Below are 27,596 nucleotides of genomic sequence, written 5' to 3' on the forward strand. Positions count from 1 at the left end.
CAGAGCTGCTGGTTTTTCACATAACTGAAACGAAGAATAAGTGGGAACGGGGTGGGTAATAATTTAACCATGAAAAAACCAACTCCTGGATTACCTCACGTTCTGCAGAAATGGCGATTGTGTTACAAATAAGGGCTACAAAATAGGAAATAACATAGTGGATAATCACTGGCAAGGTTTTCGTTCGCAGAACAAGAAACTAGGAAGTGTGATAAAATCTTGCACACGCACACTCAAAATAATGAGGTTAAAACACACACCCACACACACAGAGTGAACATGAACAAAAAGATGGAGAAAGGGAAAAGGATTTATCCTCATGATAAGAGTTGTTATGAGGTTTGAGGGCATGACAGACTGTGTTCAGAGAATTGTAGCTACCAATATGGTTCTATAGTCCAAGGTTAATCCAAACTGACCTGACCACAAAATAAAATTAAGCTATGTTCTGTTACTCAAACACCTTTTAATTTAGCCCATTGGAAACCTTTTCAATATTTTTTTTCTTCCCACTGATTTTATTGGCAGCATCATTCCATGTGCCTACCACGTCTTGCCCCAACGGGCTATGCTGCAATGCTACTTTCCCCCAACGCTGATAACAATTTGATATTTTCATTTCTTGGAAGCCCCCGAAAACCACATCCCAACTTCACCCTCCCTGCCTCCAGCACTATGTCCACGCGCCTGCTTCTTCCTCCGCCTCTAATCCTCCTTTGTTTGGGCACTTTGTAGCTCCCAGCGGTTCTTATTTTCTCAGGTTTGCTTTTGTTCCTGTGCTCTCCTGAATGCCTCTTCACAGCTTCTCCTGGCCCCTTTTCCATCACCTTTTCCCCATCAGCTCTGGCTCTTCATCCTCAGCCCGCATCCTCACCTTCCCCTCTCTGCCCCATGTCTCCAGGCCCTGTAGCTTTTCTCTCTTTGTTTCCTTTGATCTCTTTTCTCCGACTCTCTTCATTGACTTGGTTCAGCCCTCCCTGCCTCTTTATTTTAATCAGAACATTCTTTTATTTTTTCCACCCTTTGGTGTTAATCAAAAGCAGTAATTTCTTTCTCCGACACCTTTTTCTGAACTGCACCCTCCATAAGCCATCCTGCCTTCATACTAATTGAAGGAGGCACTATTACCAGTATTACAAAATGAAGGAAAGGAAAAAAAGCAGAAGATAATGTCGCTTGTGGATGCGTGTGTAAGGGCAAGGCAATAATTTGTAAAGCATTGCACGCACCCTCCTTACAAAGTTGCAGATCTTTTATTTAAAAGAAAGAAAAAGCTCCGTTCAGCAACACACGCTTAAAACAGGAATGTGGTTACCAGCATCTCCCACCTTCCTGACACTGACGACTCCCCTTAGCTGTTCTTGACATTTTGAACCAAGGCACTGACATAGGTTATCTCCTGAATGGCAAAGATCACTTCCCTTTCATTACTGGCAAAACAAGCAGGTGTCAATTGTCTTTCTTCCCCTACCCTGCAACAGGGCACAATTTAGGGAGGATAGCAGGGAATTATCTATTTATATGAAAGCAAATCCACATTATTGTGTTCTGGCCACACACCCACACACCCACATTCTGGCACACCACAGTGTGACCAAGAGACACTACCAAGGTACCATTCCAGTTTTTGGCTTCCTTGGCTCTTAATTATTTCCAGTGAACTCCATGAGACAAAAGAAACAAATAGTTTCTGGGGTTTGTTGCGTGGGTGCAAATCTGAACTTCCCTCCCCTCCTTCTTAGGCCTTGTAAGCCGTGTTCAATTCAGAGGAGGAGGAGGGCACCATTTCAACAGCAGGCCTTACCCTGTTCCTTGCTCTGCCTGAGGCACCGACCTCAGTGATGGATGGGGGAGGAAAAGTCGGGCAGTAGGTGACTCCAAGCCACAGGACTTTAAATGCAGTTCCCCCGGGATGCTAAGAGCTATTGCTGGATCGCCCAGTGGCAATTATATTTCAGACGCATCACTGAAATGCTTTTGCAAATGCACAAACCCCAGCCGAGTGGGAACTCTTCCAGCAGTAGCAGCATAGCCAAAATAACAGCCATGCTCATGTGCTCAAAGTGTGGTGTTTTGGTGCAGCTCAGTGTCACAGCACATGGTCTGCATGAAGCACTGCCAGGCTCAATCCCAGGCATCTAGAGTTGTAAAGGATCTCATGTGGCAGGGCAGGGAAAGACGGCGATCTTGGAGAATTACAGCAAGGCCAGAATACACCATGCGAGACCAGTTGGATTAATGATCTGACACAGCGAGTCAGTTCCATATGCCTTGTATGTATGTAACTTGTTCCAAAGCCTGCATATTCTATTGCTCTCTAATTGGCATGCAATGACTGCTAAGTTTACGTCTGCTGCACAGAAAACCATTCCTGCTGTAAGGCTGTCAGTCTGCGGAGCCGCTCTCTTCCCAATATCCTTAAGAGAAGCGCTGGTGAATCAGAGATATTTTAAGGCCGTGGACCATCCAGTTGCATGGGAAGTATCCAGTTACAACGAGTAGGCAGACACAACGGGCAGCACTTTAATTGCTAGGTCATGGGAACCGAGAAGAGGAAGTGAGAGACAGACAAACAGGGGAAGGGAGCCCCGAGGAAGCTTGCCTGATACCCCTTCTTCCTACCTCCTTCGCAGGTCTTCGGCCACTGCTGCTCTGCAGCTGAACAAATAGGCTCGGAGGGATTTCAGCTGCTGTCTCAGACGGACCACCGTTGTCAGTGGCTCAACATGTCTATACAGCATCGGGTTTTCCTGCTGGATGTCAATCAGGGGCTCTTCATACACATATTCCAGGAACTCTTTGGCTTGCTTTGATACCTAGAAAAGGGGTGGGGGTGGAGAAATCCATTAAGCTTAGCTCAGCCTCTAATAAAACCTCTAAATGCTCACGGGCAATCGATACTATCTCCTCAGCGGTGTTAGACTAGTTACGCTAAAGTGTTCTGAGGTTGTAATACAACCTAATTTACCCAAATGGCTCAAGGGACATCTTTATGCATCTGTATGACTGGGTGCTTGGATAGCACTTGGATGCCTGAAATGCTATTCAATATACTGTCATGAAGAGACAGAGGCTACGGGGGGGTGGAAACAACTGAATTCAGATATTCAGCTAACCTAGATTCAATTACTGGAAGCTTCTACAGAACATACTGAACACACACACACACACACACACACACACACACACTGACTTTAAGTGTGCATATGAATAGCAGATTCTGCAGAACCTAATCTAACCGCACTGGCAAAGCCTGGATAAAATACAGTATATGCTGGATCAAAGCTCTCTCATTACCAGAACTGTATACTGTTCTTGCACTAGAAAGGCATTTGGGCTGGAGAGCTGTTTTAATTCAGCTCGTGTCCGTCCTCTGATCCTAGTATCTGCCCATAAATGTTTCTATGTGAATGCAAAATAAGAGGCTCCTATAGGTTTTGAGGCATTCCACCCTTGAAACTAACCAGACAACTGAGGAAGACTATTACTTTTATTACCACCCTGCCCACTCCCCAATGTCAGCTCAGATACCTTTCCTTATTTTACTCAAACTCATCACAATCCTGCAAGAAAGGCGACTGTTATTTAATAGGATGAAGTACTGAAAGGCCATTCACCTGATTAAGACATTCAATGGCTCTTCATAGAGCAAGGTACAGTTGTGCAGAAGTAGTAATACAACCAACAGGAAGCACTACTTGGCAGCAACTTGTATGTGTGTCAGGGTTAAAACAACAATAATGGAGCACTGTGCTTATGTGAATCGTCACTAGGACACAATACATGCAGTGCTGGCTCAGGGATTTTGGGGGCCTCAACAGGATCTTTTAACATGGAGAAGATGGGAAAGGCAAGTCAGATACTTTGTGTAAAGTGGAAAGGGGAGCTGCGGTAGTCTAGCGGGCCTCTGCTGGATTTAGGATTTAAATGCCCAAGCTCCCAATCTGGAACCAGTGGAACTAGTGTGGTACGCATAAGCATGCCTGATCAGATACGTGGAAAGTGTTGGTACATCCAAACCAGGCCAAAGGCCATAGCCTGATGAAGTTATACCAGGGGTCTGCAACCTTTAAGACAAAAAGAGCCACTTGGACCCGTTTCCGAAGGGGAAAAAAACTGGGAGCCGCAAAACCATTGCGACATTTAAAGCATGCGCACCGCTGCCCTCCGATCTGACAGCGGGTGGGAAGGTGACGTCGGGACGGTGCGTGACTAACGCACGCACCGCCCCCATGCGATGCCACAGCCAGTACAGCGCCCGCCACAGTGGGGAGTGTCGGGGCGCACAATGCGCCTCCTCCCCTCACTAGTATCCGCCCCGGAGCCGCGGCAAAGGTGTAAAAGAGCCACATGCGGCTCCGGAGCCGCGGGTTGCAGACCCCTGAGTTATACAATGAATTTCAGGGCCAAGTTGGAAATTGAATTCAGTTCTCCAAAGCCAACAATTTTGCTGGGCCCTGGAAAGCCATAATTGCAGTGTTCACAGTAAAAGCAGGATGACTTTCACTCCGCAAGCCCCCTGGAAGCTGTCTGGATCTATTGAACAACTTTATTTTGAATCGTACAGTGGTACCTCGGGTTAAGTACTTAATTCGTTCCGGAGGTCCGTTCTTAACCTGAAACTGTGCTTAACCTAAAGCACCACTTTAGCTAATGGGGCCTCCCGCTGCCGCCGCGCCGCCAGAGCACGATTTCTGTTTTCATCCTGACACAAAGTTCTTAACCCGAGATACTATTTCTGGGTTAGCGGAGTCTGTAACCTGAAGCGTATGTAACCTGAAGCGTATGTAGCCCAAGGTACCACTGTATTGGCTCTCCAGTAGAGGAAAAAGGGAAGATGTAAGAGTAACAAAGAAATAAAAGGGGAAGCCCCAGAAAAGGGATACTCAAGTGTTTAGATCTGAGCTTTCCCAACTTTTCATGTCGGTGACACGCTTTTTAGATATGCATCATTTTGCGACACGGTAATTCAGTTTTACTAGCAAACTGCAGGTGAATCTAACCCCTTTCCAGGCCTGGGAGGAATGCAGGGAGCATTCGTGTGACACACCTATATGCTGCAGTCGGCACACTAATGTGTCGCAACACACAATTTGGAAAGCTCTGGTTTAGATGTTATATAAGTCTTTTGTGCACCCAAAAAAAGACTGTTCCAAAGTCATCCAAAATTACCAACTCCACTAAACGCTTGGTGCTTACTCATAATTACACAGCTGTACATTTTAAGACACAGGTGGGACTGTAAAATGAATTAAAAGAGCATGGCTTTCCAGATGTTCAACAAGCTGCACTGAAACAGTCATTTGTCAGCTGCTACAATTAAACAGCAAAACGAGCCCATTTTTTCTCAGTGCTTAGAACAAAGTAACAAAACAAAACAAAAACTCATAATATATCTTCCTGCACACAGTTGCTTTCACAGAAATTCCATTCAAAACAGTGAGATTTAAAGCAACTATGCATAGGACCATAAGCCAGAAAGTAATAGTGTTGGTTTAAAAGGGAAAACAGAACATGCCTCTGTTTTTACTGAATTATTATTTGAAGTGCTCAGGTTTTCCCTCTTTGTTCTCTACTTGGTCCACACTTGGTCATCTGGATATCGTGGATTTTATGCAGCGTGTGGCTATGGGGTACAAAACTGAAGACCCTCTCTGAAGACACGAAATGGAATAGATTAAAGTGATCTTCCGGACCTTTTCGGCTTTATGATATAATTAAAAAAATTAACTGCAACACCTTTGAGTTTAAGGAAAAAATCCATCAGATAATTGCTACCAAGTACCGAAATGAACAGTGCTCAAATTAATGAAATATAATAATCCTAAGAATGAAAACAAGCTTTCCCAACACATTTTTAGGGGCAAAGTATGACCATGAGAGACTCTCTCTCATTGTTCATTTCTGTATCATTTTTTGGGCAGAGGAGTGAGGATGGAAACTAGCTGCACAGAACTGAAGAACTGTTATCGTTTTCTCAAAAGTTTAGGATGTAATAATAATAATAATAATAATAATAATAATAATAATAATTTATGATTTGTACCCCGCCCATCTGGCTGGGTTTCCCCAGCCACTCTGGGCGGCTTCCACAGAGACCAAAAATACACTAAAATGTCACACATTAAAAACTTCCCTGAACAGGGCTGTCTTAAGATGTCTTCTGAATGTCAGGTAGTTGTTTATCGCTTTGACATCTGATGGGAGGGCGTTCCACAGGGCGGGCGCCACTACCAAGAAGGCCCTCTGCCTGGTTCCCTGTAGCTTTGCTTCTCGCAATGAGGGAACCGCCAGAAGGCCCTCGGCGCTGGACCTCCGCGTCTGGGCAAAACAATGGGGGTGGAGACGCTTCTTCAGGTATACTGGGCCGAGGCCATTTAGGATGTACACCCTTTTAGTTGGCTATTGTCTCAAAATTATACATTTTGGCTTATGGATTACCTGCCCGGTCACTATGGGGCATGCTACAATTAATTCAGAAAGGTGAGGAGGCAGGCAGTAGAGAAGAATTGCTTATTTTTCCTTGCTATCCTCCTGCACTTAATTTGTGCTCTATCAGAAACTCAGCTTTGATCCAAGAGTAGGTAAAGTGCACAGCTTGGAAAATGAGATTTTGAAACTATGATAACCCAACCTCACCTGCTTGGAACCTTGTCAGAACCTTGTTCACGAGGAGCTTCAGGGACAGCAAAGGACAAGGAATATCAAACAAAGTCAATTCTATTTACAGTCAGGGCGTTGTCTCCTAAATTCTCAGATCAGCAAGTAAATTTGGCCTGAAAGCTTCTAGAGGGGTCAGGGAGCATCGCCTGGCTCATTCTGGCCAGTTGTGTCTAAGGGTCCAGCATTGGGATAGCATGAAAAATCATGCAAGGAACATGAGGCGACATGAAAATTCCCCTAGTAGCATTATTCACACAATCCATGTCTCCAAGGATGGTTGTTGTTGTTATTTAGTCATTTAGTCGTGTCCGACTCTTCATGACCCCCTGGACCAGAGCACGCCAGGCACTCCTGTCTTCCACTGCCTCCTGCAGTTTGGTCAAACTCATGCTGGTAGCTTCGAGAACACTATCCAACCATCTCGTCCTCTGTCGTCCCCTTCTCCTTGTGCCCTCCATCTTTCCCAACATCAGGGTCTTTTCCAGGGAGTCTTCTCTTCTCATGAGGTGGCCAAAGTATTGGAGCCTCAGCTTCAGGATCTGTCCTTCCAGGGAGCACTCAGGGCTGATTTCCCTAAGAATGGATAGGTTTGATCTTCTTGCAGTCCATGGGACTCTCAAGAGTCTCCTCCAGCACCATAATTCAAAAGCATCCATTCTTCGGCGATCAGCCTTCTTTATGGTCCAGCTCTCACTTCCATACATCACTACTGGGAAGACCATGGCTTTAACTATATGGACCTTTGTTGGCAAGGTCAACAAAAGGATGGAACATGAGAAAAACCCAGATTTCAATCATATTATTCCGTTTTAAAAATCAGTACTTAAATAAAGTGGAGACTCTTAACTCAGCTCTTTTCCTGTCTGCTCAAAGTGCTCGACACGCAGTTCCTTTTCCATGTTACTGTACAAATCTATGGAAAGGTCAAAATGCTTTCCTACATGTGCCATGTGGAAACTGTATTCCTTTGGGCAGAAATCCCTGATTAATAGCAAGAACCGAGCCCAGCTATAAACACGTTGAATAATAATTTAATCATAAAGTACTGGCAAAAAAGCTTACATATGACTTCAATGGGACAGTTGCACATTCTGAAATACAGGTGGGGCCATAAAACCAATGTAATGTTATGGTTCTCCAGATGGCTAGGATCAATAAGCTGCAATAAATGCCCCATCTATTTGTCAGCTGCTACTATTATTTTTTAAAATAAACAAGAAAGAAAATTGTCAACTGGCAGCCCCATCAGACACAATAAATCTGCAAAGACAACATCACAAATCTCAAAATTACAGAATCCTTTGAGAGAGAGAGAGAGAGAGAGAGAGAGAGAGAGAGAGAGAGAAGGGAACCTTTGCAGACATTGTTGATTTGCACTGATCTCTTACAAAAATAATACTAAAAATTGGAAGCAATAATTTGAAGATTAATAATGACACAAAACACTTGTATGTTGTTTTATAATGGTTTACCAATGGTGCTGTACACCACGAAATGAAATGCATACACACATATAAACATACAGAATATAAATGTTGGTATTGCTTTAAAAACAAAGGGGCTTTTATCCACATATTGCAGCTATGTGAAAGAACAAGAAAACTGTGGAAAATATAGTATTACAGATATTATAAATGAAATGTGTAAAATTAAAACCAGAACTGAAGCTCTGCTTGCTGCATTTTGTATTTTGCAGTATTCAAATGCCAGTTCTGTATACAACAGGCGCAGCCAACGACATTTGCTAGATTTTGGAAATGTTAAAAAGAGGCAAATAACAGAGAGAGGGTAAAGGCTTGGGACTTATTATCTCTAGTTAAATGAGCAGGTTAGCAAAAGGAAGATACAAATGATTTTGTGGAACCTGCACAGTCCGCTTGCGATATAGTATTTATGCCATTGTGATAATAATATTTTGTTTGAGGCCGCCCAGAGTGGCTGGGGAAACCCAGCCAGATGGGCGGGGTATAAATAATAAAAATAAACTATGATGATGGTGATTTAAATCTTTTAAATCTAACGTCAATATGCTCCTCTATAAATGATTTTATAAATTAATGAACTGTGCTATTCAGTGAGAATTAAGATTATTAAGATTATTGAATGTGAATTACTGCCTGAAAGTGAATTTTTATATTCTATGCAGAGTATTTACGTTGTAACTGTATTTAGGTTTTGTATATCACCTTTTCTGGCAATTTTATTGATTCTGCATGTACAAAAAACATGCAACGTAACATTCATTAACAAGCACACTCAGGTCTCCAATGTTTACATTTGGAGGGAACATTACATTTGGGTCAGCATCACTGACCCAATAGCCGATGTACTTTAGCGCAACAAGTCTCTCCCAAAGCTGGCATGAGATCCAGGTGGACAAAGATCCTCTGCTGATATATTAATGAACGTGATAAAGAGAAAACAGATGGCTTCTAAGGCTTCTCGCTCAGCTTGGCCCACAGCCAGCCTAATGCTATGGCTTAGTTTCCCCCTCAATAGAGCACGGTGCCAAATGTGTTCATACCAGTTCTCAATCGAAAAGTCTGAAGTGGTCTCCTGGTCTCAGCCACAGTCGTCCTCACAGCAACCAGAAGAAAAATTGTGAGGTCTCTGTGAGCCAAGCTGAGGCCCGAGAAGGCAGCAAGACCAGCCACAATGGCACAGACTGATGGGCGATCCTAGAATCTATCTATCTGTAAAGGTAAAGGGACCCCTGACCATTAGGTCCAGTCGTGACCGACTCTGGGGTTGCGGTGCTCATCTCGCTTTATTGGCCGAGGGAGCTGGCGTACAGCTTCCGGGTCATGTGGCCAGCATGAGTAAGCCGCTTCTGGCGAACCAGAGCAGTGCACGGAAATGCTGTTTACCTTCCCGCCGGAGCGGTACCTACCATATTTTTTGCTCTATAAGACTCACTTTTTCCCTCCTAAAAAGTAAGGGGAAATGTGTGTGCGTCTTATGGAGCGAATGCAGGCTGCGCAGCTATCCCAGAAGCCAGAACAGCAAGAGGGATTGCTGCTTTCACTGCGCAGTGATCCCTCTCGCTGTTCTGGCTTCTGAGATTCAGATTTTTTTTTTTCTTGTTTTCCCTCTCCAAAAACTAGGTGCGTCTTGTGGTCTGGTGCGTCTTATAGAGCGAAAAATACGGTATTTATCTACTTGCACTTTGATATGCTTTCGAACTGCTAGGTTGGCAGGAGCAGGGACCGAGCAACGGGAGCTCACCGCGTCACGGGGATTCGAACCGCCGACCTTCTGATCAGCAAGCCCTAGGCTCTGTGGTTTAACCCACAGCGCCACCCACATCCTATATCTATCATCTATCTATCTATCTGTCTGTCTATCTGTCTATCTGTCTGTCTATCTTCCCTACCTGCACACTTATATTCTAATAAATAAACTTTGGCTCCATCCATTCTTTTCCCGATGAAAGGACAAATTTTAAGACCACAAAGCTAGTTTGCCTTGCTATACAAGAGTCATCTGTCTTAAAATGGAATAAAGTAGTCCTTTGTATTTGGATATGGAATTTCCAAGATTGCCACATTCTTGCAGCTCACGTTAGAGCCACTGTAGCGGTGAGAGTTTTGGCCTTAGATTGGAGAGCTCCAGGTTCAAATCTCAACTTGGCCACAAAGCTTAACTGGTGACTTCCCTCTCACTCTCGCCTAATTCTAAGGCTTGTTGGGAGAATGAAATGGGGAGAAGCAAGCAAGCATGTCACATTGAGATCCTTGGAGGAAAAGGGTGAATAAACTGTTCCAAAGAGCTCCTGATTTCTATTCAGCCATATTTATCACCAAAGCTTCCTTATGAAACAAATCACCATCTCACGAGGGAAACAAAGTCCAAGACCTACTAAGAGCTCCAAAAAGCACTTCTAGTTTGAAAAACCTGGTGATGCTTCCTCAGTGATCAATCAAGTTGTTGCAGGTTGAACTGAAGCAAACAGCCACAAAGATAGTTGCGTGGTGTCAATCTTGGTTGTACAAAGCAACGGGGAAAGACTCTATTTCAATCAAGCTGTGAACGGCCAGATGAAACACAGCCTACCACTAGCCAGATATTTTTGCCTGCGAAGTGCTTGATAACCCCATCTCCTGTCCCAGGGCAGATAGCAAAAACAGGATTTTATCAAGTTTCTGGTAGGCATGGTACCAGCATGGTAGACTGAGTTTGACCTAGTGGTCATACCATGCGCAGGTCTGAACTCCAGTTCCATAATCCCAAGAATTTGTCTCATCAGATAAAGACTCAGCGAGGATTTTTCTGTGTCTTTTCTCCATATTAAATGTACTTAGTAAGAACAAAATGTCACGTGCACCAGGGTAAGTCAGATATTATTCTGCAAAATGAGTCCAAAGATTTTGCCTTTATAATATTACTATTTTTAATGTAATTAGTTACATTATAATTGGGAAGGATATATGGAATGAATGGGATGTGAGCTCTGCAAAGTTGTCAAAGGGGGTTGGTTGGACAGGTTACTCATGGCTATAAAGAGGACTTGGTTTATTAACTACATTCCTTGGAAGAAGAAATGTCACATTTCAAGACAGTTGTGCTCTTTTGCTCACTGGCACCCTGATGTGGTTAGAGAATATGACCTTTTGTCATGTAGCCCTTGCAATAATAATAATAATAATAATAATAAAGTCTATGTCAGTTAGCAAGAGACTGAGCAAGTATAAGAACTTTCGGGACAGAACCAATTTTGGATGAAGACCTCTGCAGCACCCAAGGAACAGAGCGAAGCTTCCCACAGTTGCTCCATTCAACATTCAAAGTGTTGGTGCTGACCTTTAAAGCCCTAAATGGCCTCAGCCCAGTAAACCTCAAGGAACAGCTGCACCCCCATTGTTCAGCCAGGACACTGAGGTCCAGATCCGAGGGCCTTCTGGCAGTTCCCTCACTGCGAGAAGCGAAGTTACAGGGAACCAGGCAGAGGGCCTTCTCGGTAGTGGCGCCCACCCTTTGGATGTCAAGGAAATAAACAACTATCTGACTTTTAGAAGACATCTGAAGGCAGTCCTGTTTAGGAAAGTTTTTAATGTCTGATGTTTTATTGTATTTTTAATATTTTGTTGGAACCCGCCCAGAGTGACTGGGGAAACCCAGCCAGATGGGCGGGGTAAAAATAATAATAATAATAATAATTATTATTATTATTATTATTATTATTATTATTATTAGTAGGTACTAGCCTGCCTATCTAGTTAGACATAACAACTGTCTTTGATAAATAGATCAATTGTGAGTGTGCTGCATGTATAGATGAAATTAATTAATCACTTCTTTTGAACACTGGTACTATTGCCTTGACCTCTGTGCTTTCCTCCTCTGATCCCAGGTTGCATCCATGACGGATTGTAGCATTACACTTTTTCTAAGATTTCCCCCATGGCATCCAGTTAAGACTGCAAAACAGTGTGAAAATACACCTCCAGTTGCCCTGAAGCTGGTCAGCGCAAGCTCATCTTCATTCTAAATCCTGCTGTGCTTGAGTGCCTCATATTCCTGATCCAGCACAATGCTGAATCACTGCCTCCAGTGCTTTGCTAGATTTAGACCTCTGTACACGAAGCAGCCGTGTGGGCAGGGAACGGGATGACACGTAAAACACAGTTGATATTACACATGAACAGTGAGTTCCGAGTGAACAAATGAAAACACATGCCTAGTTGTATCAACATTACCAAATAAGGCTCATGCTATGGCGCATACATTGATTCCCCTACGCAGAACTGTTGCAGAGAAAAATAACAGGTTCACATTTCTACCCGGGAGCAGCAATAAGAACAGGAGGTGAGCGCTCTCAATGGCTCCATTTGACTCATTCTGTGCTCTGGAGATTAAGCAGCGCCAAAGTTTCCAAAATAATTTGCAGAGGCACAGACATTTGCGGTTGGGAAGCATGTAATGAGGACTGAAATCTCAGCAGGTCTCCGTGAGGCTTCATAGGAAATGTCTTGTGCACAAGTGAAAAGGGTGGAAAGCCAGAATTAAGAGACAACCTTCTGTCTGTCAAAGCCGGTCAGCGCTGCCCATCTCCGATAGCAAGTTGACATCAAACCCTGCTTTGGCTGTGATACCCAATGGATCTCAGCTCAAGGTCCCCACAGAATTCCTCCAGATATAACGGTATCTGAGCAAGCGGTCTTGCACTTGTGGTGACTTTAAGTGTCAAAGCATAGGGGAGGGTGTGCACCTTACTTGGGCTAGGCCAAAGAAGTTCAGCCAAGACTCCCTCCACCACACAAGCATTGTGGGGAAGGGAGAAAAATCTCAAAATGTTCAGACAGAGGTGGGTTTATGTTTAAGACAAGGTGTCTGAGCGTTTTCCCTTTAAACGGCCTCAGTCCAGTATACCTGAAGGAGCATCTCCTCCTCCATCGTTCTGCCCGGACACTGAGGTCCAGCTCCGAGGGCCTTCTGGCGGTTCCCTCACTGCGAGAAGCCAAGTTACAGGGAACCAGGCAGAGGGCCTTCTTGGTAGTGGCACCCACCCTGTGGAACACCCTCCCACCAGATGTCAAAGAGAAAAATAACTACCAAACTTTTAGAAGACATCTGAAGGCAGCCCTGTTTAGGGAAGCTTTTAATGTTTAATAGGTTATTGTCTTTTAGTGTTTTGTTGGAAGCCGCCCAGAGTGGCTGGGGAAACCCAGCCAGATGGGCGTGGTATAAATTATTATTATTATTATTATTATTATTATTATTATTATTATTATTATTATTATTCCCTCTCTTCCCCCAACTCATTTCTACAGAAAAAGAAAGCTTTGCCAAGTGGTGACGAAGCTGCACCCTCAGAACTATTCCCTCCTCATGGGGGACAGAGTGCATGATGGGAACATGCTATGTCACGAGGTTGTGTGGATTCCAGGGGCTTTCTTGGGGATGAGGAAGATGGCTTCCCCCGCTGCTTTCGCACTCAGCGCAACTGTTCATATGGGCATTCGTCACTAAGGGCAGGAGAAGGGATTCCTTCATGTCCTACCTTGTATTTTGAAGTGTCCCAGTTATGAACCAGCCGAGCAGGAATTAGAAAGCTGTCGTCCACGTGGCAGATGCTGCAGTAGTACCACCCGCTGTAACTGCACACCTTGGCTTTGCCATTGGAGAGGCCTATGGACCGCTGACAACCTGCCAATACGGGGGGGAAAGAAAAAAAAAACAGCTTTAAAAAATGCAGGACTCTTAGCAGTATTGGAAGGAAATCTCCATAACTACACGCTGCTGTGTTTTAGTAAGCGAGTGAACACAGAATATATAATTACTTTTCAAAACAGAACAATTACAGCTCTAAATAAATATTAGCAGAATGAGAGAATGAGGCATTTTTGATAACTGCTTGTGTGACATTCCATGCTATCCTATTATAAAATACAGTTGTACCTTGGAAGTTAGACAGCTTAGTTCCCTGAATGTTTTGGCTCCCGCATGTCGCAAACCTGCAGCCAATAGGAAGCTGCGCTTTGTTTTTCGAACGTTTTGGAAGTCGAACGGACTTCTGGAACAGATTCCGTTCGACTTCCAAGGTACGACTGTATAAGAGTCTGAACCACACAAATCTCTAACATGTCCTCATATGCTATGAAATAGTTTCAGGAATCCATGTACAAGCCCAGTTTCATATTACAGTGGTACCTCTGGTTACATACTTAATTCGTTCCGGAGGTCCATTCTTAATCTGAAACTGTTCTTAACCTGAAGCACCACTTTAGCTAAGGGGGCCTCCCGCTGCTGCCGTGCTGCCACCGCGCCATTTCTGTTCTCATCCTGAAGCAAAGTTCTTAACCCGAGGTACTATTTCTGAGTTAGTGGAGTCTGTAACCTGAAGCGTATGTAACCCGAGGTACCACTGAACAGCTTAGCAACTGGAAGCCCAGAGCCAAAGTGGGTCTCCTAAAGAGATAGTGGTACCTTGGGTTACATACGCTTCAGGTTACATACGCTTCAGGTTACAGACTCCACTAACCCAGAAATAGTGCTTCAGGTTAAGAACTTTGCTTCAGGATAAGAACAGAAATCGCGCAGCGGCGGTGCAGCAGCAGCAGGAGGCCCCATTAGCTAAAGTGGTGCTTCAAGTTAAGAAAAGTTTCAGGTTAAGAACGGACCTCCGGAACGAATTAAGTACTTAACCCGAGGTACCACTGTACTGTATTGGCTGTTCTTCCTGATGACCATGGTAACACCATTTGCTCGGCAGCCTGCTTTGTGGAATAGGTTAGGGCAGGGGTCTGCAACCCGCGGCTCTGGAGCCGCATGTGGCTGTTTTACACCTTTGCCGCGGCTCTGGGGTGGATACTAGCGAGGGGAGGAGGCGCATTGTGCGCCCCGACATTCCCCACTGTGGTGGGCACTGTACTGGCTGTGACGTCGCATGGGGGTGGTGCGTACGTTAGTCACGTACCGTCCCGACGTCACCTTCCCGCCCGCCCGCTACATTGTAAGGGGCATGTACGCTGGTCACTGTTTTGAAGGGGAGTGAAGAACACACACACACACACAAAAAGGTAACTTGTTAATTTAATGTTTATTTCTATGAGGAGGAGTAATTCTGAGGGGTCAAACAAAGAAATAATAAAAAAGTGACAAAAGAGTTATTTTTATAATGACAAGTTTTGCGGCTTCCAGTTTTTTTTCCTTTGGAAACGGGTCCAAGTGGCTCTTTTTGTCTTAAAGGTTGCAGACCCCTGGGTTAGGGTGTGTGAAGAAGCTTCTCAAAAGCACCCTTCTTACAATTCTATGATTCTAAGAACACTGGGCTTGCTTTGAAACAATGTGCTCTTAGAATGCTCAAGCTGATAGCAAGTCACACAGATTTGGGGGTGAGGGAAAGGGGATTGTTAGCAGAGAGGAGATTTTTTTGGTTCAGGCACTGATTACATGTGTCCACAAAAGAAGGTTTCATGGAGGCCCTGAACGATCTGCCGTGAATGTCAGGATGCACAGATTTTGCTTATCTGTAAAGTCCAGGTGAATATGCCCAATATAGGAAGGAGAATGTACATAGCTCGCTCATACAGCCCATGCAGAAGGTCCCAGATTAAATTCTGGCCATCTCCAGGCAGGGCTTATCTGAAACGCCGAAAGGTTGTTTCTGGTCCATGTAGACAATACCGAGTCAAGATCAATCAGTGGTCTCGCTCAGTAAATGGCAGCTTCCAATGTTCCTAATATATAGTGTGGGAGGAGTTAATTGGTTCAATTTAGCATCTATTCAAGCCTATCAACTTCTGCGTCTGGGTGTGCCTTGCCAAATTTTACTTTTTTGAACCCAAAAAAGTGTCCAAATGGTGCATCCTGGAGATTCAATTGTTTTGATAAATTCAAACTCTGATCTCAGATTCAGTGATGATGTGAAATTGAATGCTTGATTCCGAGCCTGCTTCTCGTTTCTTCCATATTTTTTTAAACTTAGGAGTAACCATCAACGTGGCTGCAGAGTATATAGCAAGGGGAAGAATATTCTGTGAGAAACCTGACTGGGAAAAGTTGACAACAGGAAGCCGAACAGCCATAAAAGCTTCATTCACAGAAATTGCCTGAACATTTTCAGGCATTTCAACTAGAAACCACGAGGGCTAGAAACATGAATCTTAAAATAAAAAGCTGGAATTCCCAAAAGTCAAAGTTCTCTGCCAGGTACCGGTCAGCCCTCTACACATATGCAATCCTGAAGAAGGCAGCCCTTCCTCTAGAAGTCTCTATTCTCTTTGCTCTATGACCTCTCCCAAGGAAGCGATTGCTGCTAAACCTGTTTTCACGCAGCAAAGCCATTCGCTTTCCACTTGATTTGTACTTGCCCTCCATTTCCTTGACAACACATTTTTGACCTGGGTCACACAGCAGAATGCACACAAACAGCCCTGTGTAGCCGAGTGAATTGCAAAACGACAAACTTAAGGAAGAGAGAGAGCTGCAAATAACAGTACAGCATCTTCCTGTCCCATTAGACACGACCGCTGAGGTTGCGGCGTTCTCCCTGCCCCATCTGTGTTGAAACCGTTCAACATCAACATCCCTCGCCTTGTGCCTGTCGCCTGTTTTATTTTACAAGGACCGTTATTTCTACAACCCCCTCAAATCAAGTTATGAAAGCAGTCGATTCCTTTGATGTTAGGAGGTTCAAAGTGATGCACGGTGACAAATGTATCTCAGTGGCAGACACCAATTAAGCTATTTGCAAAAAATAAAGAAGGGAAAGAAAGAGGTGGGAGCAGTGCTACAGCACAAGGTTGAGTACCTCTGTTGCATAGAGTCTGGATTCTAAGGCTTACAATGCCATTCCTTTCTTAGACTTCAACCCCCCCCCCTCTTATTAACACCATTACATTTACTGGAATGAAATGCCATTGGGTATCCCTTTCCACACTCGCCCCCACCCTCAGTACAGGATTTTTAGGGATGCAAGTGGCCCATTTTAACTTGCAAGGGCACCTCTGTTGAATCAGCAAGCAGCAGCACTCTGTTCAAATCCACACAGGAATTTTTATGGCATCAGACGTACAACATAATATTGGTTATTGATTACTAAGACAGGGGTGGGGAACCTTTTTGGTCTCAAGAGCAAGATTCTGTTTTGCTCCCAACTCCTCCTTTTCAGGGTCTTCCAACTCTCCAGTTCTATGATTCCTTTGTACATGGTGTTGTATGTTTTAGGACGCGGGTGGCGCCATGGGTTAAACCACAGAGCCTAGGGCTTGCCGATCGGAAGGTCGGCGGTTCGAATCCCTGCGACGGGGTGAGCTCCCATTGCTCGGTCCCTGCTCCTGCCAACCTAGCAGTTTGAAAGCACCTCAAAGTGCAAGAAGATAAATAGGTACCGCTCCGGCGGGAAGGTAAACGGCGTTTCCGTGCGCTGCTCTGGTTCGCCGAAGTGGCTTAATCATGCTGGCCACATGACCTGGAAGCTGTACGCCGGCTCCCTCGGCCAGTAAAGCAAGAGGAGCGCCGCAACCCCAGAGTCGGTCACGACTAGACCTAATGATCAGGGGTCCCTTTACCTTTTATTACAACAACAGCCGATTGAACGGGCAGGAGGAAAGGGAGCATGGTGCTGAAAGCCTGAAAAGATAAAGTAGGTACCAGGCAAACTTGAGGAGAAAGAAGGGCCCTCTCCCTGGCTGCCACACACCACACCTCAGGGGGCTGGGCCATCCCGAGGAAGGCTCCCAAGGAAGATATCTTTGCCTAGAAAATCCATGGTCAGCTGGTATCACCTTTGAGGAAGCATTCTGCCATGTGCGCGAGGACGAGGAGGAGGAACACCTCTTCTAAGATGACACCTGCGCGCATGTCACAGCAGGCACTACCGAAAACCAGAGAAAATATTTGCTCTTCAGAATTCCTTGTGCGTCATTGTCTTTGAGAATTGCATGCCTGGGGAAAGAGACAGTCTTTAACACACTGAGCTTTGTGAGCTGCTCCGGGAGCCTGGGTTAAAAATATATATTCCATATTCCTCACGCTTGGCTTTTCAAACTTCAACAGATTCAAAAGTGCAAACAAATCCAGATCTTTAGGATCCGTTGGCTATGGTTTCTTTAATCAGGTGGCAGCCCTAAGGGGGGTGGGGGGAGGCAAGCACAATGTGCTCTCAGATAAGACCCTGTTGCAACACACATATGCAAGCAGTCTGTCCATGACCCTATGTGCCATCTTGCTAGGTCATCTGCTCTGCAGGCTTCGCAACATAAATTGTTGGCAGCCTGAAGACCTTTGCACAAGGCTCTGGTGACCAGTTTATGTCAACAGACAGTATTTGCGGGTTTTTCTGTGTGTGCTGCTCAGGAAGGCCATCGGAGAAAGCACAAGTTAACTCTCCTGCTCATTTCTCGGTAATTACAGTTGTGGCTCTGCTCTGGAAGGGGAGAATGAGATGGTCTGCAGACCACCATCACTGCCCGGCAGACAAGAGAGGTAGAGGGCTTCACTTATGCTGTGAACAGTTCTGCGCTCTGTGCATGTTCATTTGGCACAATTGCAGAAGTCTAGCAACTGGGTAGGGACACGGGTGGCGCTGTGGGTTAAACCACAGAGCCTAGGACTTGCCGATCAGAAGGTCGGCGGTTCGAATCCCCGTGACGGGGTGAGCTCCCGTTGCTCAGTCCCTGCTCCTGCCAACCTAGCAGTTCGAAAGCACATCATGTGCAAGTAAATAGGGACCGCTTTGGCGGGAAGGTAAACGGCGTTTCCGTGTGCTGCTCTAGTTCACCAGAAGCGGCTTAGTCATGCTGGCCACATGACCCGGAAGCTGTCTGCGGACAAACGCCGGCTCCCTCGGCCTATAGAGCGAGATGAGCGCACAACCCCAGAGTCGGCCACGACGGGACCTAATGGTCAGGGGTCCCTTTACCTTTACCTAGCAACTGGGTAGGAAAGCTTTCAAGCGCTTGAAAAATTCAACAGTCCTTCTTCGCCTGTGCATCCTGAAGCTGGCACACCACACCAGACACAACACAGCTGGCAGTGCACAAAATGGACCACGGCAGCAAGAATCTGGATGCTAATAAATAGCTTGTAGAATGTCCTGGTACAGACAGGCCTGCGGTGTTTCACGCAGAAAGGTTCTGCCTTTTCCCAATCCCATTCTCCTTTCCCCAGCCTCCCCCTCATATCACGGGCAGTGGAAGGAGAGGTGGAATACATATGTAGTAATAAAAATAAATAACAGAAGGACTCCAGAGGTCTCTCTTATTGCTGGCCAAGTTGCACCAGCCTTTAACAAGGCAAACCATTTTTAAATAAAAATTTAAAAATCCTGCCCTTTGGAATGTTTGCAAACCTCAAAATCTAAGCCAATAAAACCTGAGTGAAATACTACACTGGTTATCTCGCAAAGGTGAATACGCTGCAGGAGAAACCTTCACCCTTGAAACTGGCTGACTTTTTATTGCTTGGATTTCACAATCTCAGCATCACAAAACCACCAAGTACAACAATGCGGCACATTGCACACCTGCAAACACGTCTCACCCCCGCCCCCCGCAATGTTAGAAGCAATAAAGATGATGCAAGGACTGGGGAATAGCATGTTTCAGAGCTGAGTGGACCTGCTCTTTGGCGAGGTGAGGAATAAGGACGGGAATGGGGAGCCAACCGTTCCCCAAGCAATGCATTTCTCACACGCTTGCCTGAAATGTGGGGGAAAGGGTTTTGCCTGGATTCAAAGGAGGGAAGGGTTTTTCTCCTCTTATTTATTTCATAAAAATTATACACCCCTTGCTTGAAATGGATCTGCAGCGGATTCAGGGCAGCGAAAAGAAGAGCTTTCTCACACACAGTATCATTAACATATGGAATCTGCTAATGGCACCAGTTTCGAAGGCTCTGAAAAGGGATTAGCCAAATTCATAGAAGGGCATTCTTATCGGGGGGGGGGGGGGGGTGTTAATTAAAGATTTTTTTGGCGGGGAGGGTTTTACAAAAGTACATACATCGTTTCTGTTTTCAGATCATCAAGTCCTTTCTACAGATAAGTTATATTCAATGTGAGACATTAATGTTGTGGTCAATACAAGGTTGGGGGAGAAGGGGGAGGACAGTAAACTTTCATTCTCTTGCATGGTTGCTACTAGCTGTTCTAGATAAATGACAACTCCGATTTTGCCGAATACCAGTTGCTTCCAAGGGGAGGGAGAGGCAAGTAGGAAAGACATGTTGATTTCATGCACCCTGCTTGTAGGCTCCTTGGAAGATTCTGGTTGGCCACCACCGCAAACAAACATGGGTGCACAAAAGATCTGATCCAGAAGGGTTTTATGTTCAAGGATGAGGTACATTCTGTTTTTCTTTTTAATCTTTCGTTAGATAGGACCTCACCTTGACCGAGGCAGAGGGCAGTCCGTCCTTCCTTCCCCCTAACCAAAAGCCCCTGCGCTGAACCACTGCTTCCATCAGCCGCAAATTTGCACATTGCAGGAAACATACTGTGATAACAACAATGCTAAGGTAAAATTGTGGCACCAAGTTTGTGGGCTACATGTGCATGCATTATACACAACTCCAGACCTATCGGAAGGTTTTCAAATGCCCCTAATATGCAAGAATGATGGCATGACTGGTCGAGCGTGGAAAATGGCCCTGCACCAAAGCATTCTGAAGGCAAAAAAACCCACACACCTTCATGCATATGAACTGAACACATGCAAACAATCTCACTTTATTTTGAGGTCTGGTGAAAGATAGTGGCCAAGAGTGCCAGTCAAGACCAGGACAATGACAGGGTATCTCTGGCTCGTGGGCCCATAAGGCAATTTCTGACCAGCCTTCCTTCATGCGAGTGACTTTGTTAAATGTGGCATGCTTTCTGATCCAGCTCGTCAGATGAAAGTGGCTTCCTACCCCTAGACTAGGATCAAAGAGACCAAAACTTAAAACACAGCTGCAAAGCTCATTTGGTAACGTTGGCCCACTCACAGCCTCTCATTTTAACATATCTCATGGGGTTGTTGGGTGGGGGAGAACCACAAATGCCATTTTGGAGAAAAGGTGGGATACAAATGAAATAATAAGGCAGCGAAGTCCTTGGTTCTGTCCTCATGTCAGCCATGAACAGTCACACACAAACACTTTTGCAATATAGAAATACTGATTTTGGCCACTGACAAGGTGGGAGTCAGAGTCCATATATATATATAAAGGTAAAGGTAAGGTAAAGGTACCCCTGCCCGTACGGGCCAGTCTTGACAGACTCTAGGGTTGTGCGCCCATCTCACTCAAGAGGCCGGGGGCCAGCGCTGTCCGGAGACACTTCCGGGTCACGTGGCCAGCGTGACATCGCTGCTCTGGCGAGCCAGAGCCGCACACGGAAACGCCGTTTACCTTCCCGCTAGAAAGCGGTCCCTATTTATCTACTTGCACCCGGGAGTGCTTTCGAACTGCTAGGTTGGCAGGCGCTGGGACCGAGCAGCGGGAGCGCACCCCGCCGCGGGGATTCAAACCGCCGACCTTTCTATCAGCAAGTCCTAGGCGCTGAGGCTTTTACCCACAGCGCCACCCGCGTCCATATATATATGTGTATATGTGTGTGTGTGTGTGTGTGTGTGTGTGTGTGTATATATATATATATATATATATATATATATATATGGAAGGCCTTTTGTTCCCCACTCCTGGTCTATGGAATCACCATGAAGTTTACTATACTTAAATAACATATATGAAGTCGTTTGAATTCTCTAACACATTAATATAAATTATGATTATGATTCCAAGCTTCATATCTGGGTTTGTAGCAGATTCTCCCTACCCTGGAATTGTTCGCTTTTCTCTTACAGCTGCTTGACTTCCCCCTTAAGTCTTTCCTATTGCAATGTGTGCATGGGAATCGGAAGTTTACAGGATGCCGACAGAGGCATTTAGCATCCTAACACTTGAGCAATAAGAAAAGCCATGTAAAAATAGTAAATGAACTGTATAACAATTGGGTCCATAGGATGAGGTTGCCATAAACAAAACAGGGTGGGAACAAGCTTCCTTAATATGTTTATGCAGCACAAACTATAATGGGACCCCTGCCTGAGCTAAGCATATATACCCATTTCCTATTGCAATGCTTAGGCTGCAATCCTCTGCACCGTTACCTAGAAGCAGGTCCCAGTAAACTCAATAGGCCATGCACAGGATCGCACTATTAGGCTGCAATCTTACTGCAAGTTTAGTAGGAGGCTACCCCAGTGGACTTCCTTCTGAGTAAAGGAGATTAGGAGCACAGTGCACATCCTAAGCATGGTATAATTACTAGCATTATTCTAGTCCAGCAATAGTTTCAAATAGCTTCAGTATCTCCTGAACAATTTTACTACATCCTTTAGTTTAATGCATAGCACAGACAAGGGCAGATCTTTTTACTTCGTATTCAAAGGACACCCTGCCACCAAAACAAAACAAACCAAAACACAAAAGCAACACCCCAAAATAACATTGCTGAATTAATAAGAAAGGGCTTTAAGATAAACTAATTCATGAAAGACAGGATTGCAATCAACAACTGGGAAAGATGCCTTGATGGTCCCTTTGAAACACTGGAGGTGATGAAATTCTTTGGCCGTTTGGCACAGCACCACGGACAGTTTGTATCTGGATCTGACCACTGATGCAGAGAAGATCCTAGGTGCTGAAAAGGACCTCACAGCAAAACAGAATCAGACACACTTATTCTGGTGGGAAGAGCTAAATGCAAATGGACAGAGTAAAACCTCTTCTCTTCCCAGGCCGAGTGAAGGCATCCGTTCCTGAAGGAAAAACTTTTCCCCTCCGTTTTTGTTTCTTTAATCTGCCCTCCTGACCCTGATACACTGAGAATCCATTTCCCCCCTTCCTCTTCTCCTTCTGCCACATCCCCAGGCCTGATATGGCTGCCCTGGCTTCTATCCGTGGTTGGAAAAATGCTAGCTGGCGCCCAAGATAAACTTGTCTAAAGCTACATTCTTCCTTCTCCACTTCTGAGTGTCAGCTGTTTGTCTGGAAGCTTTTGCTGCAAAAGCTTTTAACAAGGAGGATAGGAAAAGGGGGGGGGGGATGTAGAGTGCAATTCAAACAAAACCAACTCTGGCCCCCCAACCACCACCACCCCAAATCCCTGACACAAGAAAAAACAAAGAAAGAAACAAGGATGGGGGGAGGAACCTTCTCCCCAGCAAATCTTTCCAACAAACTCCTCTATCAGAGGTTCATTGTCAATCAATTAGTCAAGGCAGTGGGACTTAGTCGGTTGGGGGGCAGTTGGAGAGACAATGGGTCATATTACTATTTAATCACTTTTACTAAATAAATAAAGCAGCCCTAAGGTGCTGTCATGTCAAGGGAATTTACAGCAAAACAAAAAACCCCAAAGAAAGAAAAAGCCTAATTTTTCCATTACTTTTTTCCTCCCCTGAAGAACAAGAGAGGGTTATTACTGTAGCCTTAAGTCTCATCTTTGTGCAGCTCCTCTTTGATTCCCACTCGGACCCTGCCACTTTCTGGCACTAATTTGTCAGGCTGAACAAAGGAGGGATTTGTACCTCCTGTAAGGTCTCAATTAGGAAAGGCTTCTGCTGTATTATGTGCCATTCAGACAGGACACAATGATGGTAATTACAGGAATTTGCACTAAATGGCTGAAGAATTCGCAGCAAAACTTTTTTTCCTCCACAAAGCTTGCCCCTCTTTTGCAGCTGTGGGGGAATTGGATGAGGGTAGGGGGGTGGAGAGAAGGGAAGGGTGGGCCTGAGGCCTACAAGATGCAATTACCAGCAGTATTCCTATTCAGTTAAACAGCCACCCCGCAAAGTTAAGACAGCAGACATCTTTCCAAGTGGGAAAAGACCTTCAACAAGGACTTTCAACAGACAAGCCCGGTTCAGCCCAGTTTCCACAGCACGGCCTTTCCACTCGTTAGCTTTAACGCATTTATTATGTCGTTAAATTAAAATGAATGAATAATGGTAATGCATCTTTTTGTTCTTCCCTTCGGGAACCCCAGGGCTCTTTTCATGGGATTATGTGATCCATCTAGAATGAGCTGCAAGATTGCATGCACACACCTCAAGCCATACCCAAGTTCACCTTTCCTGGGGAGAAATGTCGGTGTGAGCTAGGAAATCACAGCTAACTTGAACAGTGCATGAACCTCTATAGGGTTCTCCAGCTGGTAGTTTTTTTTCTGAGGCACGGATCCTGCCAGAATGGCTCAGTAAAAACAGTAAAGTGCACCTTTCAGCCAATGCACAGCTGGAAACTACTAGCATAAATTGCCAGTGCAATGCTGCATACAGAAAACTGGGTTTTGAGCATACAAGGCCCAGGTTAGAAACCCTGCTCAACGACAAAACCTACTGGATCGCCTTGAGCTACTCATGAGATCTCAGGTCACAAATGCACATGCAGAGGTCCCTGGAGAGTTTCTGTTCGGAATGTGCCCATGCCCAGATAAAGAAGGGTACAAGGCTTCTCTACAACCTTCTGCTGCGATGGCAAAACACCGGGACCCTACACACACCTGCCCCCACCTACATCACCTCCAAAGTGTTTCCTTGCTGGAAAGATCTTAAAGGTAAGACTGGAGAGAGAAGGGGCTGCAAGGGGGCTGCGGAAACACTAGTGAGCAACCTGGGCTGCGTGCACAGATGCAACCGGCAGTGTCCAGCTTCAATATTTGCTAACATTTTGCCTTGCCTTCAATGTCTGTATCTGTGTATATCCAATACCTCAAGGACCACTGCTCTCCATATGAACCGACCCAAGAAGAAGAAGAAGAGTTTGGATTTGATATCCCGCCTTTCACTCCCCTTCAGGAGTCTCAAAGCGGCTAACATTCTCCTTTCCCTTCCTCCCCCACAACAAACACTCTGTGAGGTGAGTGGGGCTGAGAGACTTCAAAGAAGTATGACTAGCCCAAGGTCACCCAGCAGCTGCATGTGGAGGAGCGGAGACGCGAACCCGGTTCCCCAGATTACGAGACTACCGCTCTTAACCACTACACCACACTGGCAATCATCATCTGACGCCTTTCTTCATGTGCCTCCTCCGCAAGAGGTCTGGAGGGTGGCAACATGAGAAAGGGCCTTTTCTGCAGTGGCTCCCTGTTTGTAGAATGCCCTCCCCAAGGAGGCTCACTTGGCACCTTCATTATGCATCTTTAATCGCCAGGCTTGAACGTTTCTCTTTAACATACTATGGCTTTTTAAAAGTGTTTGTGGGAGCAGGGCTATCGGGTTTGATTTTGTCCTTGGTTTTATTATTTATTTTGTGTTCTCATTTTGTATCTTTATGTTGTGAACTGCCCCGTGATCTTTGGATGAAGGGCAGTGTACCAATTTAATAATAAATGAACGTGCTCCTGCTTTCACACTGACCTTCTTCATAGGAGAACTTAGGGAAAGCTCCACTAGGAATTTGCCTGAACTCCTTCTGCTCTCCTAGATGGGAGCAAAGGCAGCTGATCTTCCACCCACTTTCAATATGAATGGGGAGAAAGTCAATCAGGAGTAATAACTTTGGGTCGAGGGTAAAGGTTTTTTATTTTTGCAGAGAAGTCAGCAGAAATGGATTATTGGGTGTGATGCAATAAAGGGGAAACAAACATAGTGAGCAGCCTCTCCCAAACTGGTGCCCTTCAAATGTTTGGGACTACAACTCCCATCAGTCAGTATGGGATGGGAGTTGTAGTCTAAGTGTCCAGATGTTGCTAAACTGAGGAAGGCAGGGGGAGAGGAAATGGCTGGTTTATTTTAAAGCTAAATGTTCCTTTTTTTTTTAAAGAATAATGATTACTATTTACAGAACAAGCACACCAGTCTCTCACTTCTAGAGAATCTCTATATGTAACTGTGGTGGGATGATGAGCTGCTTGTGCGTAAAATGCAAGTCCCTCAGAGTTTGATCAGGTTTTCAAACCTCTGCCTGTGACGGAGCCCCTCCGGCATGGCTGCGTCAATCGCTAGTAGAATCCGAAAGTGGTTGCTTTCGGAAACGTTTCCAACATAAAAGCTCTTTCACGGAAACACGTCTTCTGGACTCTCTGCGTGACAGTTTCCGGCGAGGCGTGGGTGTCCCTATAGGAGGTCCTGAGACCTCTCCACTGTTTTCGCTGGAAACGTCTCTGAGCCACCCCTCCGACTCACTTTCCCTGGAAGTTCCTGCTCGCCCCCTACTGGTTCCCTCTTCAGCTGCTCCGTCTCTTTCAACCTGAGGGAGCCTTTGCACCTCCTGTCCTTCCGATGGCAGTTCCCTGACATCCACCTCCCCTCCAGGGCCCCCTTCACCCCCTCCCGTCTCCTCCCCTCCGGGCTGGGAGGAAGTAAAACCCCTGAAAGAACCTTCCTCATCGTCCGAAGTTTCGAACACTTCCCTCCACCTGCTACTGTCCCTCGTCTCTCGATACTCCTCGTCTTCGGAGTCTATTCCCTCTTCCAACTCCGACTCCGTGAATCCTTCCATTTCCTGTTCCTCGTCGGTGGTGCCGAAGTACTCCCTCCTAAACCTTTCTACCGGCTGTGGTTTCCTAGGGAATCTTTGGTGGAACGTTTCTGTTAAAACCTCGTCATTGACCTCCCCTGCAGTCACCCAGGTGTTTTCTGACTCCGGTTCCCCTTCCCACGCCACCAAATACTCTACCTGATTTCCCTTCCACCTGGAATCGAGGATTTCCGCTACATGGTTGCTGCGTTCCCTCTCTTCCAAGGCTGGTCCCCTGACGTGCTCCCCTTCACGTCCCCCCCTGTATGGTGACAGTAACGACCTGTGGAACACTGGGTGCAATTTCATGTGGTTGGGTAACCGGAGTTTGAAAGCCACCGGGTTGACCTGCTGAATGACCTCAAAGGGTCCCAATCTTCTGGGCCTCAATTTCTTACAACCCCCTTTGAACGGCAACCCTTGGGTTGACAGCCACACTTGATCCCCCACCCTTATGGTTTCACCTTCCCTTCTGTTCTTGTCTGCCTGCTTCTTATATTGTGCCTTGGCCCTTTCTAAGTTGAGCTGGAGCTGATGATGGATCGCTTCCATCTCTTCTACAAAATGTTCAGCCGCTGGAATGCTCCATCTCTCCCCTCCCTCCCCTGGAAATGCCCTGGGGTGACACCCGTAATTAGCCAAAAAGGGGCTCATCCCTGTGGACACATTCTCCGCATTATTGTAGGCAAATTCTGCCAGCGCCAACTTTTCGACCCAATCGTTCTCTCTGTCATTGACATAACACCTCAGATATTGTTGAAGAATGCCATTTGCTCTTTCCGCCTGCCCGTTGGTTTCAGGGTGCCGGGCCGTTGAAAAATTGACTTCCACGTGCAGCAAGCTCATGAGCTTCCTCCAGAACCTGGAAGTAAATTGTTTGCCGCGGTCTGAGATCACCCTCAAGGGAGCCCCGTGCAACCTAAAGATGTGTTCTACAAACAACTTCGCTGTTTCTTCCGCTGTGACTGCATGTGAGCATGCTG

General features: G+C 45.6%; 1 protein-coding gene across 4 annotated transcripts in view; it reads right to left on the reverse strand.

Annotated features, from left to right (window-relative positions):
• PLEKHM3 (pleckstrin homology domain containing M3) overlaps positions 1-27,596 on the reverse strand; it is a 95,360-nt gene that overhangs the window by 37,390 nt on the left and 30,374 nt on the right. For 3 of the 4 annotated variants that reach the window (XM_077918415.1, XM_077918425.1, XM_077918417.1), the window contains 2 exons: positions 13,664-13,809; positions 2,623-2,816 (listed from right to left, as the gene is read on the reverse strand). In XM_077918415.1, the coding sequence (XP_077774541.1) occupies positions 2,623-2,816; positions 13,664-13,809 (340 nt within the window). Of the gene's footprint in view, positions 1-2,618; positions 2,817-13,663; positions 13,810-27,596 lie in introns of those variants that run through there. The other variant, XM_077918429.1, reaches the window with a different exon arrangement.

The sequence above is a fragment of the Podarcis muralis genome, chromosome 1, assembly GCF_964188315.1.
Source record: "Podarcis muralis chromosome 1, rPodMur119.hap1.1, whole genome shotgun sequence".
In the NCBI taxonomy this organism is placed as follows: domain Eukaryota; kingdom Metazoa; phylum Chordata; class Lepidosauria; order Squamata; family Lacertidae; genus Podarcis; species Podarcis muralis.